The 19,412-nt window shown below is 49.7% G+C and overlaps 1 protein-coding gene across 10 annotated transcripts in view; it reads right to left on the bottom strand.

The window, feature by feature from the left end:
* Positions 1–19,412, bottom strand: part of LOC118231930 (glutamate receptor-interacting protein 1-like) — a 211,741-nt gene that overhangs the window by 12,640 nt on the left and 179,689 nt on the right. For 8 of the 10 annotated variants that reach the window (XM_035426311.1, XM_035426307.1, XM_035426306.1 and 5 more), the window contains 12 exons: positions 19,263–19,338; positions 18,002–18,147; positions 14,885–15,032; positions 14,205–14,374; positions 11,803–11,952; positions 9,738–9,887; positions 7,417–7,603; positions 7,004–7,149; positions 6,717–6,797; positions 2,795–2,864; positions 2,172–2,317; positions 793–937 (listed from right to left, as the gene is read on the bottom strand). In XM_035426311.1, the coding sequence (XP_035282202.1) occupies positions 793–937; positions 2,172–2,317; positions 2,795–2,864; positions 6,717–6,797; positions 7,004–7,149; positions 7,417–7,603; positions 9,738–9,887; positions 11,803–11,952; positions 14,205–14,374; positions 14,885–15,032; positions 18,002–18,147; positions 19,263–19,338 (1,615 nt within the window). The remainder of the gene's footprint in view (positions 1–792; positions 938–2,171; positions 2,318–2,794; positions 2,865–6,716; positions 6,798–7,003; positions 7,150–7,416; positions 7,604–9,737; positions 9,888–11,802; positions 11,953–14,204; positions 14,375–14,884; positions 15,033–18,001; positions 18,148–19,262; positions 19,339–19,412) is intronic. The other 2 variants (XM_035426315.1, XM_035426309.1) reach the window with 1 other exon arrangement.

Genomic DNA, 19,412 nt, shown 5'->3' on the forward strand with positions numbered 1-19,412 from the left:
TACTCAAAGCTGGATTCCGGATTGAGGCCGTTCTGCAGCTTGTTGTGGGGATTTGTATTTCAGAGCCCGCCTGTCATATTTAAACACTGATAAATCTGTTTTCAGTGGTCCTGAGAAGCACATTCACATAGCAAATGAGAAGCAAAAAACAGAACACCAGCCCTGAACTAGTCCCTGCTCTGTTTCTTACTTAGCCATTCTGAACAGGACGGCTGCTGCACACCACTCTAAGCACCCATCACACCGGCACTGTATTAGGGCACTGCTTCCATTTTACACACAGCCCATCTGCTACTCCATGTAAATATTGTTCAGAGATATTCTCACGTCAAAATATTAGTGCCAGTCGGCCAGAACTGTCGTCTTTAGAGTCACGCAATCACAGGGAATATGTCATCTGAGCCGTAAATTATCAAACCAGTTCAGCGTGAAGCGTTCACAAGCGTCAGGGTCCTGATTACTCTCAAGCACGCTGGAGTTACTGTCCATCTGCTAACCTCCGGTACATTTTTCAACCCCAAAGCTGCGCTACAGCCATCTTCCCAACCGAGGGACAGAGTTCTGTCACCATACGCGGTTCTATTTTTTCCCCTTAATTTTTCTTGCTTCATTTTTTTCCAGATATGATTTGCTGTTGTAATAAAAACATTGTGGGAAGGTTATTTTTTGCGTGGTACTGATCAGTCGTAATGTCGTGCTCATTCGTAATGTTTGATTCGACCCTGTAATCAGACTCCCTGATGAAGGCTGTAATGTGGGCCTCCAGGCCTCCAGGGGGCCTCAGTGAGTCACCTCTCTGCCAGGCCGCCCTTGGTCAGGCTGGAGATAATGATGGGGTCGAAGGGCTCCTCCGTGCCGGAGATGGTGATGCCCAGCGGGCCGCCATAGCGCTTCAGCTCCACCGTGTAGATGATGGCGCCCGAGACTTCCTGTTCGTCTGCACAGAAACACACAGGACACGCGTTACTGCGCTAACAACACTAGCAATGCTAACAGTGAGAGACAGAGACTTCCTGTTCGTCTGCACAGAAACACAGGACACGCGTTACTGCGCTAACAATGCTAGCAACGCTAACAGTGAGAGACAGAGACTTCCTGCTTGTCTGCACAACACGCATTACTGCGCTAACAATGCTAGCAATGCTAACAGTGAGAGACAGAGACTTCCTGCTTGTCTGCACACACACTGAGTTCATGGGTGGAAGAAACACACGGCAGGACTTTTACTCTCTGACCCCTGGATTTTCCATGTCTGCCTGCAAGTCATCCTAGATACAGGAGTCAGCTCAGCATATAAACAAATATAAATTAGGTTACATTTGAGCTGTTACAAATGTTGACATTAAAATACTTATTTTATATGAGTCACACTTCTTCAAATTAATTAGATATCCTTGAGCACTGCAAATAACTATACCCAATGGTGGGTAAAATCATTACCAGTACATAACACAATAAGGGTAGAACACAATATATAACATGGTCTTTATTAATAAAGTTTACTTTTAAATTATGGCTACGGGGCTAAAAAAAAAAAAAAAGGGCAAACAAAAAATGAATTCACAAGGACGTCGGACAAAGACGGACTAGCTCAGATGCATTCTGGTCCCCTAAGAGCAGACGTTGCTGTGTAAATCTGAGCAAATCACCTAATTAAGCTAATCACATAATTAAACAAATTAAGCAATCGATCGTATTGGCTAAACTCGTGCCCTCCAGCTCGCAGAAGGGAATGACAGGCTGACGTGCGTTTGGACTGATGCACTACCGGGCGTGCCAGACCCAAAAAATGCTGATTCTGGACGAGCATCCATTTTCTTAATATAACGGTTGCATTTAGGATTATGAATGCATATGGCTTATGCAGCATTAGCTGCCGGAGACAGAAATGCCAGGAATCAGAGTGGAAGTTTAGGACCAGAGAATAGACGTCATTGTTTCATTTTTCATCCTTTTGTAATGTTCATTTTTGACCTTGTTATAGGGCAGGGATTGTGGGTCGGGGGCAACACTTTCTTGTATCATCAGCAGTAAGGTCTGTGTGTCTTTTGGAAGCTGTCGTACTCTAGGCATGTCCCTTCACAAAGCGTCTGTTAATGGGGTGGCTTTGTAAAGGAGGGCTTCTGTTAATGAAGGGCTTTGTAAATTGGGGCTGCAGAGATCAGGCCTACCGGAGTTGTCCTCGTCCTTGCGGATCTTGAGCTTGACCAGGTCCTCGCACTGGTTGAGGATCTGCACGGCCTCCTCCATGGAGCAGTTGTCCAGGCGGATGTTGTCGATGGCCAGGAGCTTGTCCCCCAGCTCCAGGGTACCGGTCCTGTCACAGACCACCACAGAGAGACAGGCAGGGCTTTAGGGCACAGGCAGGGCGTTAGGGCATGAACATACATACACATGCACACATACACATAAACACACACAGACATACATACTCACAGGCTCACACACACACACACACACACACACACACATTTTACAGACATAAAATATAAAATGAATGTCTCAACATTAGAACAGAAATTTAGGGCAATGTTGGTAAGCATCTATTGCCATTACACTAATACTATGACTATATTGTCCTCTTCTGAGCTGCTCTGAATTATAGCCATCATTCTAAGCACATTTTCCCCCCCGTTAATGAATAATAAAAAAAAATTTTAAAACCAAAAGAAAAAGAAAGCTTTAATGAAGCGCATTCATATTGTTGTTGTTCCTGTCACGCCCGCGCCTCTGATCTCATCACTGTTCGTGCGCTGCAGTGCGCTGGATCCCGCACGGCGGTGTGAAACCATACCTGTGTGCCACGCTGCCCTTCTTTATGTCTGAGATAATGAGCGCGTCCCCCGGCTTCCTGTTGGACGGGGCTGGGAGGAAGAGGGAGGAGGAGGAAGAGAGAGAGAGAGAGAGAGAGAAAGGAGAGGGAAATGTGACAGAGGCTCAAAATGGCCGCCTGCCTGCTGAGGGGAGAGTGTGGCTGCCTCGCGCTCTGTGGAGTTTAGCGCTCACACTGCGGACAGCCGAACAGCCTCTGGGGCGACTCTGTGTGCGCTGCTGACATCAATCACCACATCACGGACAGCACAGCACTTCGCCCCATTGAGACGTTCGGTATCGGCTTTTACGAAGCCTCATTTTTTTTTTTTGTTTTGTTTTTTTCTTTCCTTCTTTTGCTCGAAAATTTGGACGGTCGAGTTGTTTTACGAGCCCGTTTTTAGTGCAGCGATATTTCCTGTGTCAGTTAGGGGGAGAGCGGACAGGTACACACACGCGCTCTCTCTCTCTCTCTCTCTCTCTCTCTCTCTCTCTCCCCCTCTCTCTCTCTCTCTCTCTCTCTCTCTCTCACTCTCTCTCTCTCTCTCTCCTCCAGTGCCCTTGTGTTCGCTGAGGTCCACCTGGCCGAGCTGCGGGGTTATTGCACTCTGGGGGGAGTAAATTTCACACATGGGCGGAGAGGGGGAGGAGGTCACTGGGGGGGGAGGGGGGAGGAGGTCACTGGGGGGGAGGGGGTGGAGGAGATCTCTGGGGGGGAGGGGGTGGAGGAGGTTGCTGGGGGGGAGGGGGTGGAGGAGGTTGCTGGGGGGGGAGGGGGTGGAGGAGGTTGCTGGGGGGGAGGGGGTGGAGGAGGTCTCTGGGGGGGGGAGGGGGTGAAGGAGGTTGCTGGGGGGGAGGGGGTGGAGGAGGTCTCTGGGGGGGAGGGGGTGGAGGAGGTTGCTGGGGCGTGACGACACACGGGCGACCCTAAAAGCTGAAATCCACCGAGGCATGGGACAGTCGCTTCCCGACAGGGGGGTCGGCGGGAGAAAGCACAGCCCTCATTTGGACTGGAGACTGTCGGGGGGGGGGGCGGGCTTCATGCTCTGGAACTGTGTCTTAGCAGGACATGCCACCCAGAAGTCCCGTGGATAAGGGAGAGGCATCTATTAAACAAATAAATGTTTTTAATGTTCAAATCAAACTATTTACCTAACGAACTGGAAAAAATAAATAAATCAAGAAATATCATGTTCAAACCATCAAAAGAATTCAAATTATCGTCTTTTTTCTTGGTTATAACAGCGAAAGCTGTCCGAACGGCAGCGAACGTTTCTGTGGGATCAGAGCGAGGGCCTGCACTGTGACTGACGGGTGCTGTGTGCTGAAGCAGGAAGTGGATACGTGCAGCTTCAGCAGACTGAAACGAGATCTGAGAGCTGCCGAGGACACCGCCTGGGGCTGCTGTCAATCACTGTGCCGTCAATCAATGTTCTGCCAATCACTGCACCCTTCATTCAGCCAATCAGACTCTCAGAGGCCCGGGTGCGTAAACTTGGGAACGCATTGGTCAGGACAGCCACTGACTTTTAATCTGGATATGCACAGTATGCACAGTATGATGTGCATTTGTCTACGATCATGAAAATGCACTTCTTGTACGTCGCTTTGGATAAAAGCGTCTGCCAAATGAATGTAATGTAATGTAATGTAATGTAATGATGTCACCGCCTTGGGATTGGTTAAGCACAGCATGATGTTACCACATTGGGATTGGTTAAGCACAGTATGATGTCACCGCCTTGGGATTGGTTAAGCACGGTCTGATGTTATCACATTGGGATTGGTTGAGCACAGTATGATGTCAGCGCCTTGGGATTGGATAAGCACAGTATGACGTCACAGCCTTGGGATTGGTTAAGCAGTCTGATGTCACCGCCTTGGGATTGGTTAAGCACAGTCTGATGTCAGCGCCTTGGGATTGGTTGAGCACAGACCGATGCCTCCACTTTAGGATTGGTTAATTGCAGACTTGCGTCATCACCCTGGGATGCTTTAGAGGAGATGTAGTGAACTGTGACTAGTCATTGGTTTATTGTGGCAGCCAACACTACAGGCTGTTGGAGGACGAGGCAATAGCAGCAGAAGAAAGCTTTGTCGTCCCAGATAGCGTGTGTTCTGTCCTCTGCTCAGACCCACTTCAGTGCAGGCCCACTGAATCAACAAATTATCAAATTCAGCCAATTCCCTCATCAGGCCAACACTGGTTTTTTGCGACACAGAAACGAGAACAAAGGGCCCCATTTTGTAAAACAAGAGCGCTTAATCTCCTCTATTGTCTGTGAAATCACTGGTGCCAAACACCTTGCTAGACTATGAGCTATGCTGCAGTCAGTATATATATATATATATATATCACTGAGACATCTGTCATCTACTATGACTTCATTAGAGAGCTTTGGAGGCTGCTGGGTGGGTCATTTGTATAAGCGACTACTTTAACGCATGGACGGACCCCAAGGGCCAGGTTTGAATCTGACTGTGCCAATGGCGGCTCTGGCCGGTGGCCCTGCAAGGGTGAAAGGTGGTAATTGGTGGCAGTGTTGCGTCGACTCAACTGACAAAATGAGACAATTGTAAAAGATGCTACAATAAGAACAAGAGACTTTGCAGTTATGGATCAACACACAAACAGGCGAGACTAAGACCATTATTCATGTTTAAACATGCACTTTCTTAAGATACAGAAAACAGTGTTCAGATGCTGCATTTTGTGTTGGAGAGGAAGATGAAGAGCTGAATTTTTTACTTAAAATCCTCCAAGGTCAGGGGTACTTTTAAAAACTTGTAAGTTAAAATGGCAGCACCACACAAGCCTGTTTGCACATTAAATATTTTTGCCACTTCGGGAGGGGGGGGGGGGTTTCATTGTGTATATTTATGTTGCAAAAAGAGCATCTGCCAGGCTCACAGTGAGCCTGAACATTCTGGCTTAACCAGACTGAGTAACCAGACATTCACACATGCTGAAAAAGGAATCCAGGGGATAGACGTTGGACGCGAGTAGGCTCCAAACATCTGCCTGAGGGAATAGATCATTGCGATCGGCGACATTACGCCAGATCTCGGCCCCTTCCAGAGTAAACAGTGCAAGATTGCTTCCAAGGACAATGACTTTGCCGTGAAAGGCTGAATTTGCATGACAGAAGAGCTGGAGTTGCCTCATGTATCTGCTCACTACTCTAAGGCATTCTAACATGAATAAGCAGGAATGGGAATTGAGTGGGAGGCACATGCTCAAATCACAATGGTCTTCGCTTGTATGAAATCTACGATATGTTGGCTTACATCTACAAAACAACTGCAACAGGAATTGCAAATCCCTGCAATGATGTTACCAAATACAAACATTGAGTTAGATCACAGACAATTTCAAAGCACTTATTTCCCTTTACAAATGAATTCTAAGCACTTAATTTAGCTGATTGGACAGCCTCTGTGCCGGTCTGGCCCCCAGAGAGAGGAACAATATTGTCCCCTGCACTATCTCTCAGTTAGATACTCCAGGGTGGGGGCACGGGCCCAGAATGAAGTCACCTTTAGAAATCCTTTCTTACACAGCCTAGGACACAGGAGTTGTGTCAGTCTAGTCAGGGCATTAACCCTTTGAAGAGTAGGTCTTTATGGAATGTTTGTTTTTCCCCAAAATTCTAAGTCAGTGTTCTAGAACTTCCTTGCTTTCAGTCACCAGTAGTGATTGTGACATCAGCATTAGAACGTTCAGTTAAGAACAATCTCATCACATGTTTGTGACCTCACACCTAAATGGGTAACTGCAATGCTCCCTGTATGCCATGACAGGCATGCGCCTTCGGAACCCCAATGGTATAGTCTGGTCTGAACGCGGGGCCCAGAATGTCCCATAATGGCTGAAATGAAACAGATAAACCGATAAGCGCACTCACAGCTGATGGTGATGCCCAGCTCCACCCCTGGCTTCTTCGGCAGCTTAACGTGGAAGGTTCCACTGCTGGGGATGACGGACTCTGGGGGGCAGAGAGAGATGGAAGAGGGGGAATGGGATAGTAGAAAAGAGAGGCACAGGGTTGGGCAGCCCTGACATAAACTATCCGCCGACAGGCACCTGGAGAAACAGGTGATTCTAGTCCACAAAATCAACGGCTCTAATTGTGTCCTGAAAACCTTAGCAGGAAGGATTAGCAAAAGCAGCTTTCGAGGGGCGGGGCTGTACCTGCCACGTCGAACTCAATCTCCATGGTGACCTTGCTGGTGATGCTGGAGTCACGCAGCAGCTGATTGGTCTCCTCCAGAGTGCTGTCTTCGGTGGGGATGCCGTTGATGGACAGGATGCGGTCTCCGATCTGAAGGATCCCACACCTGGAAACATTACCTGGTCATTAAAACCGTCCAATCAGCTCAGGGGCACGTTGCTTACACAGGATCTGGGCTGTTTCCTCAAAGGCTTCTTTGCTTATCATCTGCTTCAAAGGCATCCTAACCATGGCGAGCTTGTCCAGGTCTCCTAGTCTACTCCAAAATGACCTCTCAAACTCCTCATCTGGACTCCAGAATTACCTCTTCAGTGCTCCAGAGTAACATCTCCCTGCAGATACCTCCCCCCCCCCCCCCCCGCTGCTCCCTCACCTCTCCGCGGGACTGTCCGGGTCCATGTAGGCGATCAGCGGGGGGTTGCTCAGCGTCTCCGTGGCGAACACGCCCCCCTGCAGCTGGATGCCGAAGCCCATGATGGAGTCGCTGACCAGGGTGACCTGGGTGGTCTCGGTGTGGACCACCTGCCCGGACAGGCCCAGGGTGCTGGAGGCCAGGGACACTGCAGGGTGAGAGAGAGCCAGCGGGGGGGCATTCAGTCGACTGCTACCTCCAAGTAACAGAAACGGTTACAGAAACAGGCTACATTTTGCATTAATGTCCACCATTTTTTTTAAAAGTCTCAGCTGTATGATTTTGAGGGTAAACAGCATCTTCTAAATAGCCCTGTTGAGTAGCAATGTGGCCAATACCGCACTGCAACCTAGATACACTTATACTTGTATCACAGTATAAGAAACGGTATGTCCTAATGTACTGGGCTGGACTGGGGGCAACATTCCTTAATGCGTTTGTGGACCGAAGGGGAGTGGGATTTGGATTGCGACTCTGGCCCAAGTTTCCCAGGTGGGCCATGACTGTCCCACACATTAATGAACGACATTGAGAAAGAAGACCACAGCACCTCCCCGACCATTCTACACAGCACCTGGGCTTGTGCAATGTTACCAATGACCTCTCCAAAACCACAGTATCAAGGGAAAGCAACCTACTTCTTCCAAAACTCTTCAGAATCGATTTCTCTCAATCGTTGAAACCAATGCCTGCCAAATGAAAGAACATCTCCTGTGTAAATTTTATGTAAATATGGCATGTCCCCAAAAAGAACATTGCCAGGCAACATTCAAGGTCCCTCGAACGCAATCCTGTCACACTACTTCACAATTTCTCACCTCCATTCTCCTCCAAGGATTCTGCATCAAACTGGTCGTAACAGACAGCGGTGATATGGATGGCTCAGTCATATCTATTTTCCTCCCAGTGCTGAATGAATCACAGTGAAACTTCTTATCCTCGGCGGGATAAGGACATCCTGAGCTCCAGAAATGAGTTCGTTGGAAGTGCAGTGCTCTCCACAAACGTAGGACGTGCGTAGGACGGGATTATAAATGTGTTACCAATAGTGCGGAGTCAAATTGCTACCTTTTTTTTTCTCCATAGAAATCAAAGTAGGGAAAAGCTATCATGAAGACATTATTGCACCAACCAAATGAAATAAAATAAAAATCACTGTTGAAGTTCTCCCTGAGGCTTGAGCGGGCTGTGGGTAGCGCAGAAGACCCAAGGGACCTGCGAGACGTTGATTTCCTTTGATGTGTTTTTGCGCTCCGTCTGAATTTCTCTTCGGTAGAAAGAACCACGTCCCCACCTGACGCTTAAATCGGGAGTGACGTCATGTTGCGGTGAGCGGCAGTTGGCGCAACTGAAATATTAAACGCTGCCCTCGGGAGAGTACGCATCCTGACGGGGGTCTCAATCAGGACACGAACAAAATAAACAAAATAAACAAAGAATGAACTTGAGGTAGTGCTCCTGCAAAGCAGTGAAGATGACTCAAACGATAAGAGCGGGAGGGATTTAGGGAGCCAAAACAGGAAATGGCTGTGTCCTTGAAAGTCTCTTAAAAGTCCCAGCAGACTGTACTTTTTTTACCAGGCCTGGCAAAGAAAACAAGCAGCATCACAGATAATCATGAATCTTTCTCAGGCCTGTGAGCCGGGAGGTTAGACTGCTGCTCTCTGTGGGCCAGAAGTAGAGGTCTCCAAAGGTGCCCCCCCAAAACTCAAATATGACTCTGGGACCTGACCCAGCACCCAAGCCGGAGTGGATTTTAAATTCAAACTTGTTTCTTGGGTATAGGTAATGTTGAACGAAATTGAATGAAAATTCAGTAAGACCCCTCAGGTCCAGGTAAGAAATCCAGGTATTAAATTTGGATCGAGTACAACTTTTCGGACCCAACAAGACCACTCTGGTGAATTTTCAAACAAAATCATGTTTTTAAAAAGAATTATTTCATATTGCTTTGTTCCAGAACAGGAATATTGCATTGCCTAGGATTCACTTACAAACAAATTCAAGTGTGTTTTGTAGTCCACTGGCATCTGTTTGTGAACCATAATTCGATAAAAATGACAGAATGATTTCATATAGTCACAGGTTTCACATATTACTCCAAATCAACCGATCTGGACTTACTTTTGAATCAAAATGATTGAATGAAAAAGGTGAGTAACAGACAACCATTTTGAAACAATGGAGTCAATTAACGCAGCAAGCATGTGCATCGCCCCCTTCCACTCAATCCCTATGGGCCTATTGGAAACTGAGGCTGGGCAAACAGGAAGCGGACGTACAGCAGCTCTTGTGGTCCTTCTTCTTCAGCTTCCTCCTCATCATGGTGCCGCGGGGGCTGGTGGGGTACAGGTTGCGGGGCAGGGTGTTCACGTTGAGCGAGCTGAGGCTGTAGGCGCTCATGGAGGACGGAGAGAAGGAAGAGCCCAGAGCTGGAGAAGGAGAGAGGGAGAGGTGAGACACAGGGATGGGGACAGGGATGGAGGGTGAGGGGGGGCGGTACAGCACAGTGGCCAATGCCTGCCTGTCATCCAAACACAGCACTGTTCCCCCCTCACATGAACGAGCACAACTGTCCCTCAGTGTGCCAGCACTGTGTCTCGTGATCGACATAAACCCTTTGAAGAGCAAAGTCTAAGTCAGTGTTCTAGAACTCCATCGAGTTTCAGTTACCAGCAGGGATTGTGACATCAGCGTTAGAATGTTCAGTTAAGCTGACTGAAACCCACCCATCCCTGGGCAATGCCAGCACACAACTGTGCATCACCCTGTGCCACTGCTGGCCACAGCTGGCACTGGAATGTCCCGGATTCCAAACCCGACCATGGGGCCCCATCCATGTACAAAAACGTCCTGGCGAAAGTTCCAGCTTTGTTCCAGCATGGTTTTAAACTAGTCCAGCAAGCTTTGGAGATGGTTAAGCTGTAAGGCAACAAGATGGTGGGCCAGCTTGATTACAGACAATTAGACCATCACCAAATTCCAGATGGAGTCCACCTGGAGCAGAAGCTGGTCACAGGTAAGATTCCATCACCAGGTTCCAGCCGGAACTTCCCCCAGGGTGCTGCCCAAACAGGAAGAGCCACCCCACAACCTGGCCAGAAATTCGTATTTACATAAATCCATCAGAACTATTTATTTAACCTGCCACTTCACCCGCCTCTTGTGTTCTATTAACCTGCCTCAGCTCAGCTTACATTAATTGAGTTAATGCACTCATTTCATCTGAGTTCCGTTAATCCCACGAAGGCTCTGGGTGGTGCGCTCCTACGCTCACGCGCTCGGCCGCAGTCGAGCCGCAGAACGCAGCGGAACCTCAGACGGCTTTAGAATTAATTACCACAGTCTGGCGGTTTTCCAAACGAATCACAAACACGCCTACCCAAGATCACACCCCCTGAAAACACTTGTGCTCTGCACTCGCTTGAGGAAATCAAATCCGAGGACATTTCTCGAAACGTTGTGAAGAACTGCGTGTGATGGGAAGACAATGGTGTTGTTATTTTTTTTACGGATGACTGGCAGTTAGGCAGCAAGCTGAGAGAACGGAGCAGCCATGGATTCTAAAGCAACGAACAGAGCGACAGGCATTTTAATGGATCTCGAGCAAGCGAACGTCGTCCTTGAAAAGCAGCGAGCTCCAGGGCAGGAAATCAATAAATGCAGAGGCCAGAACATACATACAGATATACACACGCAGGGTGCAGAGATGGTGTGAGGTAAGAGAACACTCTGCATCTGCACAATCTTCCCCACACAGGACAGAGGGCTTTTAATTAATCTCAGTGGCTGATTGATGAATAAGGAATCAGGAGAGATATTTAATTTAATATTTTCATATTTTATATTTAATTTAGGCCCATAATCAATCCAAATTCAAGGTAATGTAAAAAAAAAAAAATCTGTGCTTGATGTATGAATATAAATAATTTTTTAATGTAAAACAGATACCATACAATGTCTAAATCTGTAACCCAACAAGGCACTGGGATGGAACAAAAGCCTGAATTTGCCTGTGGATGATATACATACAGACTTTACCTGTGGATGATGTACATACAGACTTTGCCTGTGGATGACACACACACACATACAGTACGCACTCTATTTGACCCTCCTACCCACAGCGTTTCAAGGACAACACACCAGCCGCAAAACTCTCCACCGTTTCTTTTTCACCAGAAGAACCATATTTCTTCAAAAACGTAAAGTGAAAAAATAAAATAAATAAACGACCAAAGCAAATCAGCAAAGGAAAACGGACAGAGGCGGTACGGGATGAGCAGTGAGGAGGAGGAGGAGGAGGATGAGGATGATGAGGAGGAGGAAGAAAGGGAGGAACGTTACTAAAGCTGTTTGGAGAGGATTTCTGGTGTTTGGACGCCTGGCTCCGGGCGTCGGGGTGGTAGGTGTTATAGTGCTGGTAGGGGAGGAAGTTGCTGTTGCTGTTGGTGCAGGACTCCCAGGGAAGCGGCCTGTTGCTCCGCTGCACCTTGACTGGGGCCACAGGCCGACGGACGGACGGCAAGCGAGAGAGGACAAACCCAGGGACATGCAAAGGGAAAACACAACACACACACACAGGCACATCGCACACACCACACACCACACAGAACACACACACACACACACACACACACAACACACACACACAGGCACATCGCACACACCACACACCACACACAACACACACAACACACACACACACACGACACACACACACACACACACACGCACAACACACACACACAGGCATAAAGAGTGAGAACCAGAGAGGAAGGAAAGGCAACTACAAGACCGGAATAAAAGGATAAAACACCAAGGCAGGAAAACTCCGCGGACAGGACATGGAGTTCCCTGAAGGAGGGCAAGGAAAAGCTGACCATCATCACCAGAAACCTGACATGTACACATTTCATAGATACGAACACAAACACACCTAGTCCAGGTTTTCCCAAATTTGCAGCACACAAAATATTACAGTTTAGAGATTGCGGAAATAAATTGAAAACAATTCCATGACAAAGAACTCAAGTAAATGTATTTATTTATATTAAACTATATAAGTGTAGGGCAAAGTGGAGTGCAATTATTGATAATATTGACCTGAATGACAGTATGTCAGTATTCTGTTAGGGTTTTCGGCTGCTGGTGCCAGAGAACATGGCCGTATTCCCGCCTGAATGAGCCCTAAATGCACAGCACTGTCCCTCGCCGGGGTGCAGTAAACGCACGCGTGCGGAGGGAAGGTCTCAGACGCGACCGTCCGCCCCGCTGCCGCGTCTCTCTCTCCGACAGCTCAGACAGGACAGAAGGGAAGAGCCCCAGACCCTGCAGCTCCATCGATCGCCGCGTTTCAGGGGGCTTCATTTCAGAAGCGCTTTTTTACGCGGCGGACGTTAAACGAGCGGAGGAGGCGCAGCGATATCCCAGCAGCCCCGTTTCCTGGTCTGCGCCGCCTGACCGGGGCTTAAGGCAGGCCGCGCCGGTGCTCTGGGGGTCCGCTGCGATTAGCGTCTGAACGGAAGGTTCTGGAAACCCTGAGGTAATGAGAGCCTCGCCGGCGCCGCTAGCCTTCCCTCTGGGCTCGTACTGCTGTTAACGGCCAAGGTTTTTACAGCTGACGGGGGCGGGGGGAGGGGGGGGGGGGGCGGTATGGGAACTGAACGTCCCATTACTGCACTCATTCTACCCAAATCTTTTTTTTTTTTAAAACCAGGTTGTGAAAGATTGGCTGGAGTGTCGTGTGCGTGTGTGCAAATGCTTTATGGATGGTGTGTGTGTGCGTGGGTGTGTGTGTGCGTGTGTGCGTGTGTGTGCGTGTGTGTGCGTGTGTGTGCGTGTGTGTGCGTATGTGTGTGTGTGCGTGTGTGTATGCGTGTGTGTGTGTGTATGTGTGTGTGCGTGTGTGTGCATGTGTGTGTGATCAGTACTGGCAAACAGGAAAAGCCCAATCACCCCAATCAGGCATTAAACTACCTGGCAGTGCACAGCCTGCAGTTCAATTATTATTATTCAATCTACCCCTCTGCTGGCACCACAGCAATTGGCCAAAGCAGCTCTGAAGATCACACTGGGTACTAGACTAGAGGGCTGACTAAGCACTTTCTATCAAACACTAGTCCAATAACCCCCTACCAAGGTCGACAAATCTGTCTGGTCGCGAGTATTCCAGTTCAGTTAGGAGTGTGGAACTTCGCCCAGTCTGAGTTCAGAAACCTCGGCTCTTGGCTCGTGCCCCTCAAACGGCCAAATTCACCATCCTGCGCGGGGTCCAAGCCCTCTGAACTGCCTCCATCGCATTATGATTTCATTTTGCGTTTTCACGGCTCGAAGAACGTTTGGAACGCGCTCGCAGGAGATCGATGCGGAGGTAGTCGAAGCCTCAGTGATATCATCTCTTTGAGGAAATTAAGGTAACCCTAGCCTTCTAACCAGTCACACAAAATGGAGCCATCAAATGCTTGACGTCAACTCAGTCTTATCATAATACTATTGTCACTGGGACAGAACTATTTTCCGGTCTGACGTACCACTGTACTCGTATAAATTAAAACGCTTATACAACATTTTAAAACATGCTGCCATTTTTCACTGGTCACATTCCTTAGATTGTCCATTACGCTGTGTGTGTGAAATAGGTGAATAGCGAGTGACATTATACAGTTTTACAGTGAGTCTGCAGTTCTGCCCTCTGCCCTCTGACCTGCAACCTGTGACCTGTGACCCGGGGGCGGGTGAGGGCGTACCTTGCTCGGAGCCCTTGAGGGCGAGCCGGGTCTGGTGGTGGGGCAGGATCTCCATCTTCACGTGCTCACAGGCGCTGGCCAGCAGCTGGGTGGCCTCTGCCAGGGTGCAGAACTCCATGCTGGTGCCGTCCACCGACAGGATGTGGTCACCAGCGTGCAGCGCCCCGCACCTGTAGAGACGGGGAACCCCACTTCCTGTCAACGCCCCGGCGAAGACACGCCTCTCCCAGGAGACCCGGGTTCGAGTTTCCTGGTCCCTGGTTACCTGTCGAGGGGGGTGGGGGAATGCCTAGGGACTGGTTACCTGTCAGTGGGTGGGGGGGTAGGGTGGGTGGGCAAGTCTGGACCCTGGGTACCGGTCGGGGGGGTTGGGGGGGGGCATGTCTGGGCCCTGTTACCTGTCGGGGGGGGGGGGGGGGGGGGGGGTGTCTGGGCCCTGTTACCTGTCGGGGGGGGGGGGGGGGGGGGGGGGGGGGGATGTCAGGGCCCTGTTACCTGCCGGGGGGGGGGGAGCGGAGTATGGGCACGTCTGGTCCCTGGTTACCTGTCGGGGGGGGGGTGGGGGGGGCATGTCTGGGCCCTGTTACCTGTTGGGGGGGGGGGGGGGGGTGGGGGCATGTCTGGGCCCTGTTACCTGTCGGGGGGGGAGCGGAGTATGGGCACGTCTGGGCCCTGGTTACCTGTCGGCGATGCTGGCGGGCTTGACCTTCTCGATGATGACGACCTGCTTGTTGCAGTACACAGAGGTAGATAACGCCAGACCCAGGCTGGACCCCATGGACTTCACCACCTCCACCAAGAGAGGCCCAGAGGCCGTGGCTATCGAATCTGCGTTCACAAACCAAATCAGTTTTATTTTGGATAAAAAAAATAAATAAAAAAAAACATCACAAAGACACTTTACAAAAGCAGCAAAACAAAAATCTGGAGCAGGTACATCCCCAGGCCCCCAATTTACCCAACGAGGTGGGGGGAATACCCTACCCTCCCGAAGCCCCCTCCCGGGATCGTTTGCCTGCGCGATCTTAGGAAATGACCCCTCTGCTCCTCCCCCCGCTGCGCAGCTGCAGCATCATGGGGACTGAGCTCCTCCCCCCGCTGCGCAGCTGCAGCACCATGGGGACTGAGCTCCTCCCCCCGCTGCGCAGCTGCAGCATCATGGGGACTGAGCTCCTCCCCCCGCTGCGCAGCTGCAGCATCATGGGGACTGAGCTCCTCCCCCCGCTGCGCAGCTGCAGCATCATGGGGACTGAGCTCCTCCCCCCGCTGTGCAGCTGCAGCATCATGGGGACTGAGCTCCTCCCCCCGCTGCGCAGCTGCAGCATCATGGGGACTGAGCTCCTCCCCCCGCTGCGCAGCTGCAGCATCATGGGGACTGAGCTCCTCCCCCCGCTGCGCAGCTGCAGCATCATGGGGACTGAGCTCCTCCCCCCGCTGCGCAGCTGCAGCATCATGGGGACTGAGCTCCTCCCCCCGCTGCGCAGCTGCAGCACCATGGGGACTGAGCTCCTCCCCCCGCTGCGCAGCTGCAGCATCATGGGGACTGAGCTCATAAAGGCAGCACATGAATAAGAGAAAAGTAGCGGGAGCTCCCCCGGGTCCAGTAATGCCCCATAACCACGGCAACAAAGGCAGTTACTGCTGCCCGGTCCAATTATCCTGCAGGACCACGAGGACCGTGTGGAGAACGGGCGATGCAGCAGTTGCAATGGGAAACTGCCAGCAGCGGGGCCCAGCACTGTATATTAGTGGGGAAATTAGGTGCTACGGGGGTGAAGAAAATGATCTTTAATAACCCCTCTGACTATTTACAAAAAAAAATAAAAACAAATATTCTTTTGATTCATATTGTTTAGAAAAGCATACAGTCCCTCAGAGGCTTGTTAGCTAGAACAACAGGAGACAGTTTTTAACCTTTAACAGGATCTCAGCCTGTTTCTACTTCTTACATAAACCAAGCAAATACTTTGCTGAATAGCCCAGTTCAATAAGCATTACTAATTACAATCAATTTTATTTTATAGTAACATTTTCTGAAACACACAATTATTCAGCATTTGCGAATTACCCAGATTATTTGAATTTGTGATCCACTGACTGTTCTATGTGCCAGCATTCAGTAGATATTGATGGAAAGATCAATTAGTCTGATCTGCACATATCCTTTATTGAAGCTATTTTGAGCAGCATCAATACATTGCAGGTTATTTTGAGCATCAATATAGTGCAATAAAATATATTGTCAAGATTTCATTTTTGAAATATTTGGAAGGCTGTAAGTTTGAATCTTGGACGAGGAGGCTGTTGTACTCATGAAACTAAATGGGTGCACTTCGTTCTTTCCTGGATTATAAAGTGGTAAGGTCAGACAGGCCAAGGCACATTGGCAGGGGAGTTTTGTTAGCTATCAGGCAGAGCCATATAATCGATTATCAACTAAATAATTGAACAAATAAATAAATATCCCCCCCACACCAAACCTTTCACACCGAGGAGAGACAGATTAACACCCCCCCCCCCGCCCCCTCCTCCATAATCTAAAGCAGTGTCAATACACCTTATGAAAAATAAATCAGCCGGAGATTCATCATTACTTATTCATGAGGGAGGCTGCTTCAATCACAAGGACACCTCTGGAAGGAAGAAAATAAATAAATAAATAAATGAAACCCGGAGCTCCCTGATTTATACCCGCCGAGCTGTCCGTGTGAGAAACACTGCTGAGCGTTCACACAGACAGCAGACCACCCGAGCGTTCACACAGACCATCCGAGCGTTCACACAGACCATCCGAGCGTTCACACAGACCATCCGAGCGTTCACACAGACCGTCCGAGCGTTCACACAGACCATCCGAGCGTTCACACAGACCACCCGAGCGTTCACACAGACCATCCGAGCATTCACACAGACCATCCGAGCGTTCACACAGACCGTCCGAGCGTTCACACAGACCATCCGAGCGTTCACACAGACCACCCGAGCGTTCACACAGACCATCCGAGCATTCACACAGACCATCCGAGCGTTCACACAGACCATCCGAGCGTTCACACAGACCATCCGAGCGTTCACATAGACCATCCGAGCGTTCATACAGACCATCCGAGCGTTCACACAGACCATCCGAGCGTTCACACAGACCATCCGAGCGTTCACACAGACCATCCGAGCGTTCACATAGACCATCCGAGCGTTCACACAGACCATCCGAGCGTTCACACAGACCATCCGAGCGTTCACACAGACAGCAGACCATCCATCTCCCCCCTCTCATCCTCAGTGTCTGCTGGGCCTATGCTGTGCTTGGGCTGCAGAGGCTAAGCTGTTTTTTTTGGGGGGGGGGGGGGGCAGTCGGACTGAGAACTTGGAGGCCTCTCAATCTTGATTTTTGTGACCGTATAATGGCAGCGTTTATTTGCTTTGCCTCTCTGGAAAGAAATGCCACATCTCCACTCGGGTTCCATTTCAACCCCCCCATCTCCCCCCGCCCCAAGGCCAGGTTTCTGTGCCATAACAGTGCAGGGCATCCACCTGCGGGCGCTGAACGCAGTCACTTTTACTTGTGTGACAAGCAACCCGCCAATACAGGCGCTTCCAAATGGATTCTTTATTGGGATAAAAACCAGCACACTGAATCGCTCAATCCACAGTGTCATGTCTACAAGATCTCTGCAATCCACAGAACGAGCTGTGATCGCGTGATTATTAAAAAAAAGCAGTCCAACTGCAACCAGGGAGGGAGGGAGGGAGGGAGCGGGGGCAGGGCAGGGGGCGGGGCCGGGGGCGGGGCGTACCCATGACGGACACGTCGTACTCGATGAGCAGCGTGGCCTCCTGCCCGCACTGCTTCAGGATGCTCATGGCCTCAGAGTGCGTGGCCCCCGGGAGCCGGATCCCGTCGATGCTCAGCACCCGGTCCCCCGGTTTGATGGTCCCTTCCCTGTTAGCGGAGACAGACGCACTGTAACACATATCACACGGATCGACCGCCTCTCTAAGGGATCCAGCCAGACATGTGGGTCCACTTCATTTTGACAGTTAAGAGGATAAACATGGATTGCACGTCTGAATACAATGTGGAATACAATGTTTAACTATTGATCAATAGTAAAAAAAAAAAAAAGAGAAGAAGTCAAGAAAATGAAGAAAAATGGTCTAAACAAATAAATGTGCTGTCTCATGACAAAACTGCAGAAGAGACCCAAAAACTTATGAGACCCAGCAAAACTGATTTGCTAATATTGTATATTTCAGCGCAGGTGTCTCTGGAGTAACGGCTCCAGCTGGGGGGGGGGGGGGGGGGGGGCAAGCAATATTGTGTGCGGGGGACACCGAACTGCGAGGAGGAGGGGGGGGGGACCGGAGGACTCCCACACAGAAAGAGAAATGAAATTACAATTCAGAAACATTAATAATGACAGAGCTTCACACACACAGCTGAAGTGAATCGATTTCACAGAAGCAGCGCAAACAAATCATATACTCAATTTGTGACTCTCGGATAGGAAACAGGCCAGAGATGGATCATTCACTGGGACTGATGACAGGAAATAAATTCCAGTACTGGAGCTAGAGTAGGGCTAAGTTACTCCAGTACTGGAGTTAGAGGAGGGCAAAGTTACTCCAGTACTGGAGTTAGAGCAGGGCTAACTTACTCCAGTACTGGAGTTAGAGGAGGGCTAAGTTACTCCAGAAGTGGAGTTAGAGGAGGGCTAATTTACTCCAGTGTTGAAACTAGAGTAGGGGTAAATTACCCCAGTTTTGGAGTCTGACGATGGCTAAATCACACCAGCATTGGAACTTGGCTAATTTCCTGCAGAACTGGAGTCAGAGGACTGAGATGATGGGCATTTTATTCTAGTCCTTAAGTGAGAAGGACTGTGGTATAGTGCAAAATGACCATTAAATGAGATGCCCATTTGTACTTTTAACTGAATAAGAATAATGTCATCGTGGTTCTCTTGTCAAACAGTTTTTATTTATTATTATCAGAGTGGCTGATGAGGGCTACAGGCTGCACCTGTGTGCTGTCCGTCATCCCAGCCTTCAGCTCACCTGTCCGCGGGGCCTCCTGGACGGACGGTCGATATGACGACGGGGCGGGACTTGTTCCTGTCCTCGTGGGACCCCCCTGCGGGGGAACAAGCAGAGTGGTGTCACCGTGGAGACCGTGCCCTTTACGAAAACAATCACGCAAAATCTGCC

Source organism: Anguilla anguilla, chromosome 7, assembly GCF_013347855.1.
Source record: "Anguilla anguilla isolate fAngAng1 chromosome 7, fAngAng1.pri, whole genome shotgun sequence".
In the NCBI taxonomy this organism is placed as follows: domain Eukaryota; kingdom Metazoa; phylum Chordata; class Actinopteri; order Anguilliformes; family Anguillidae; genus Anguilla; species Anguilla anguilla.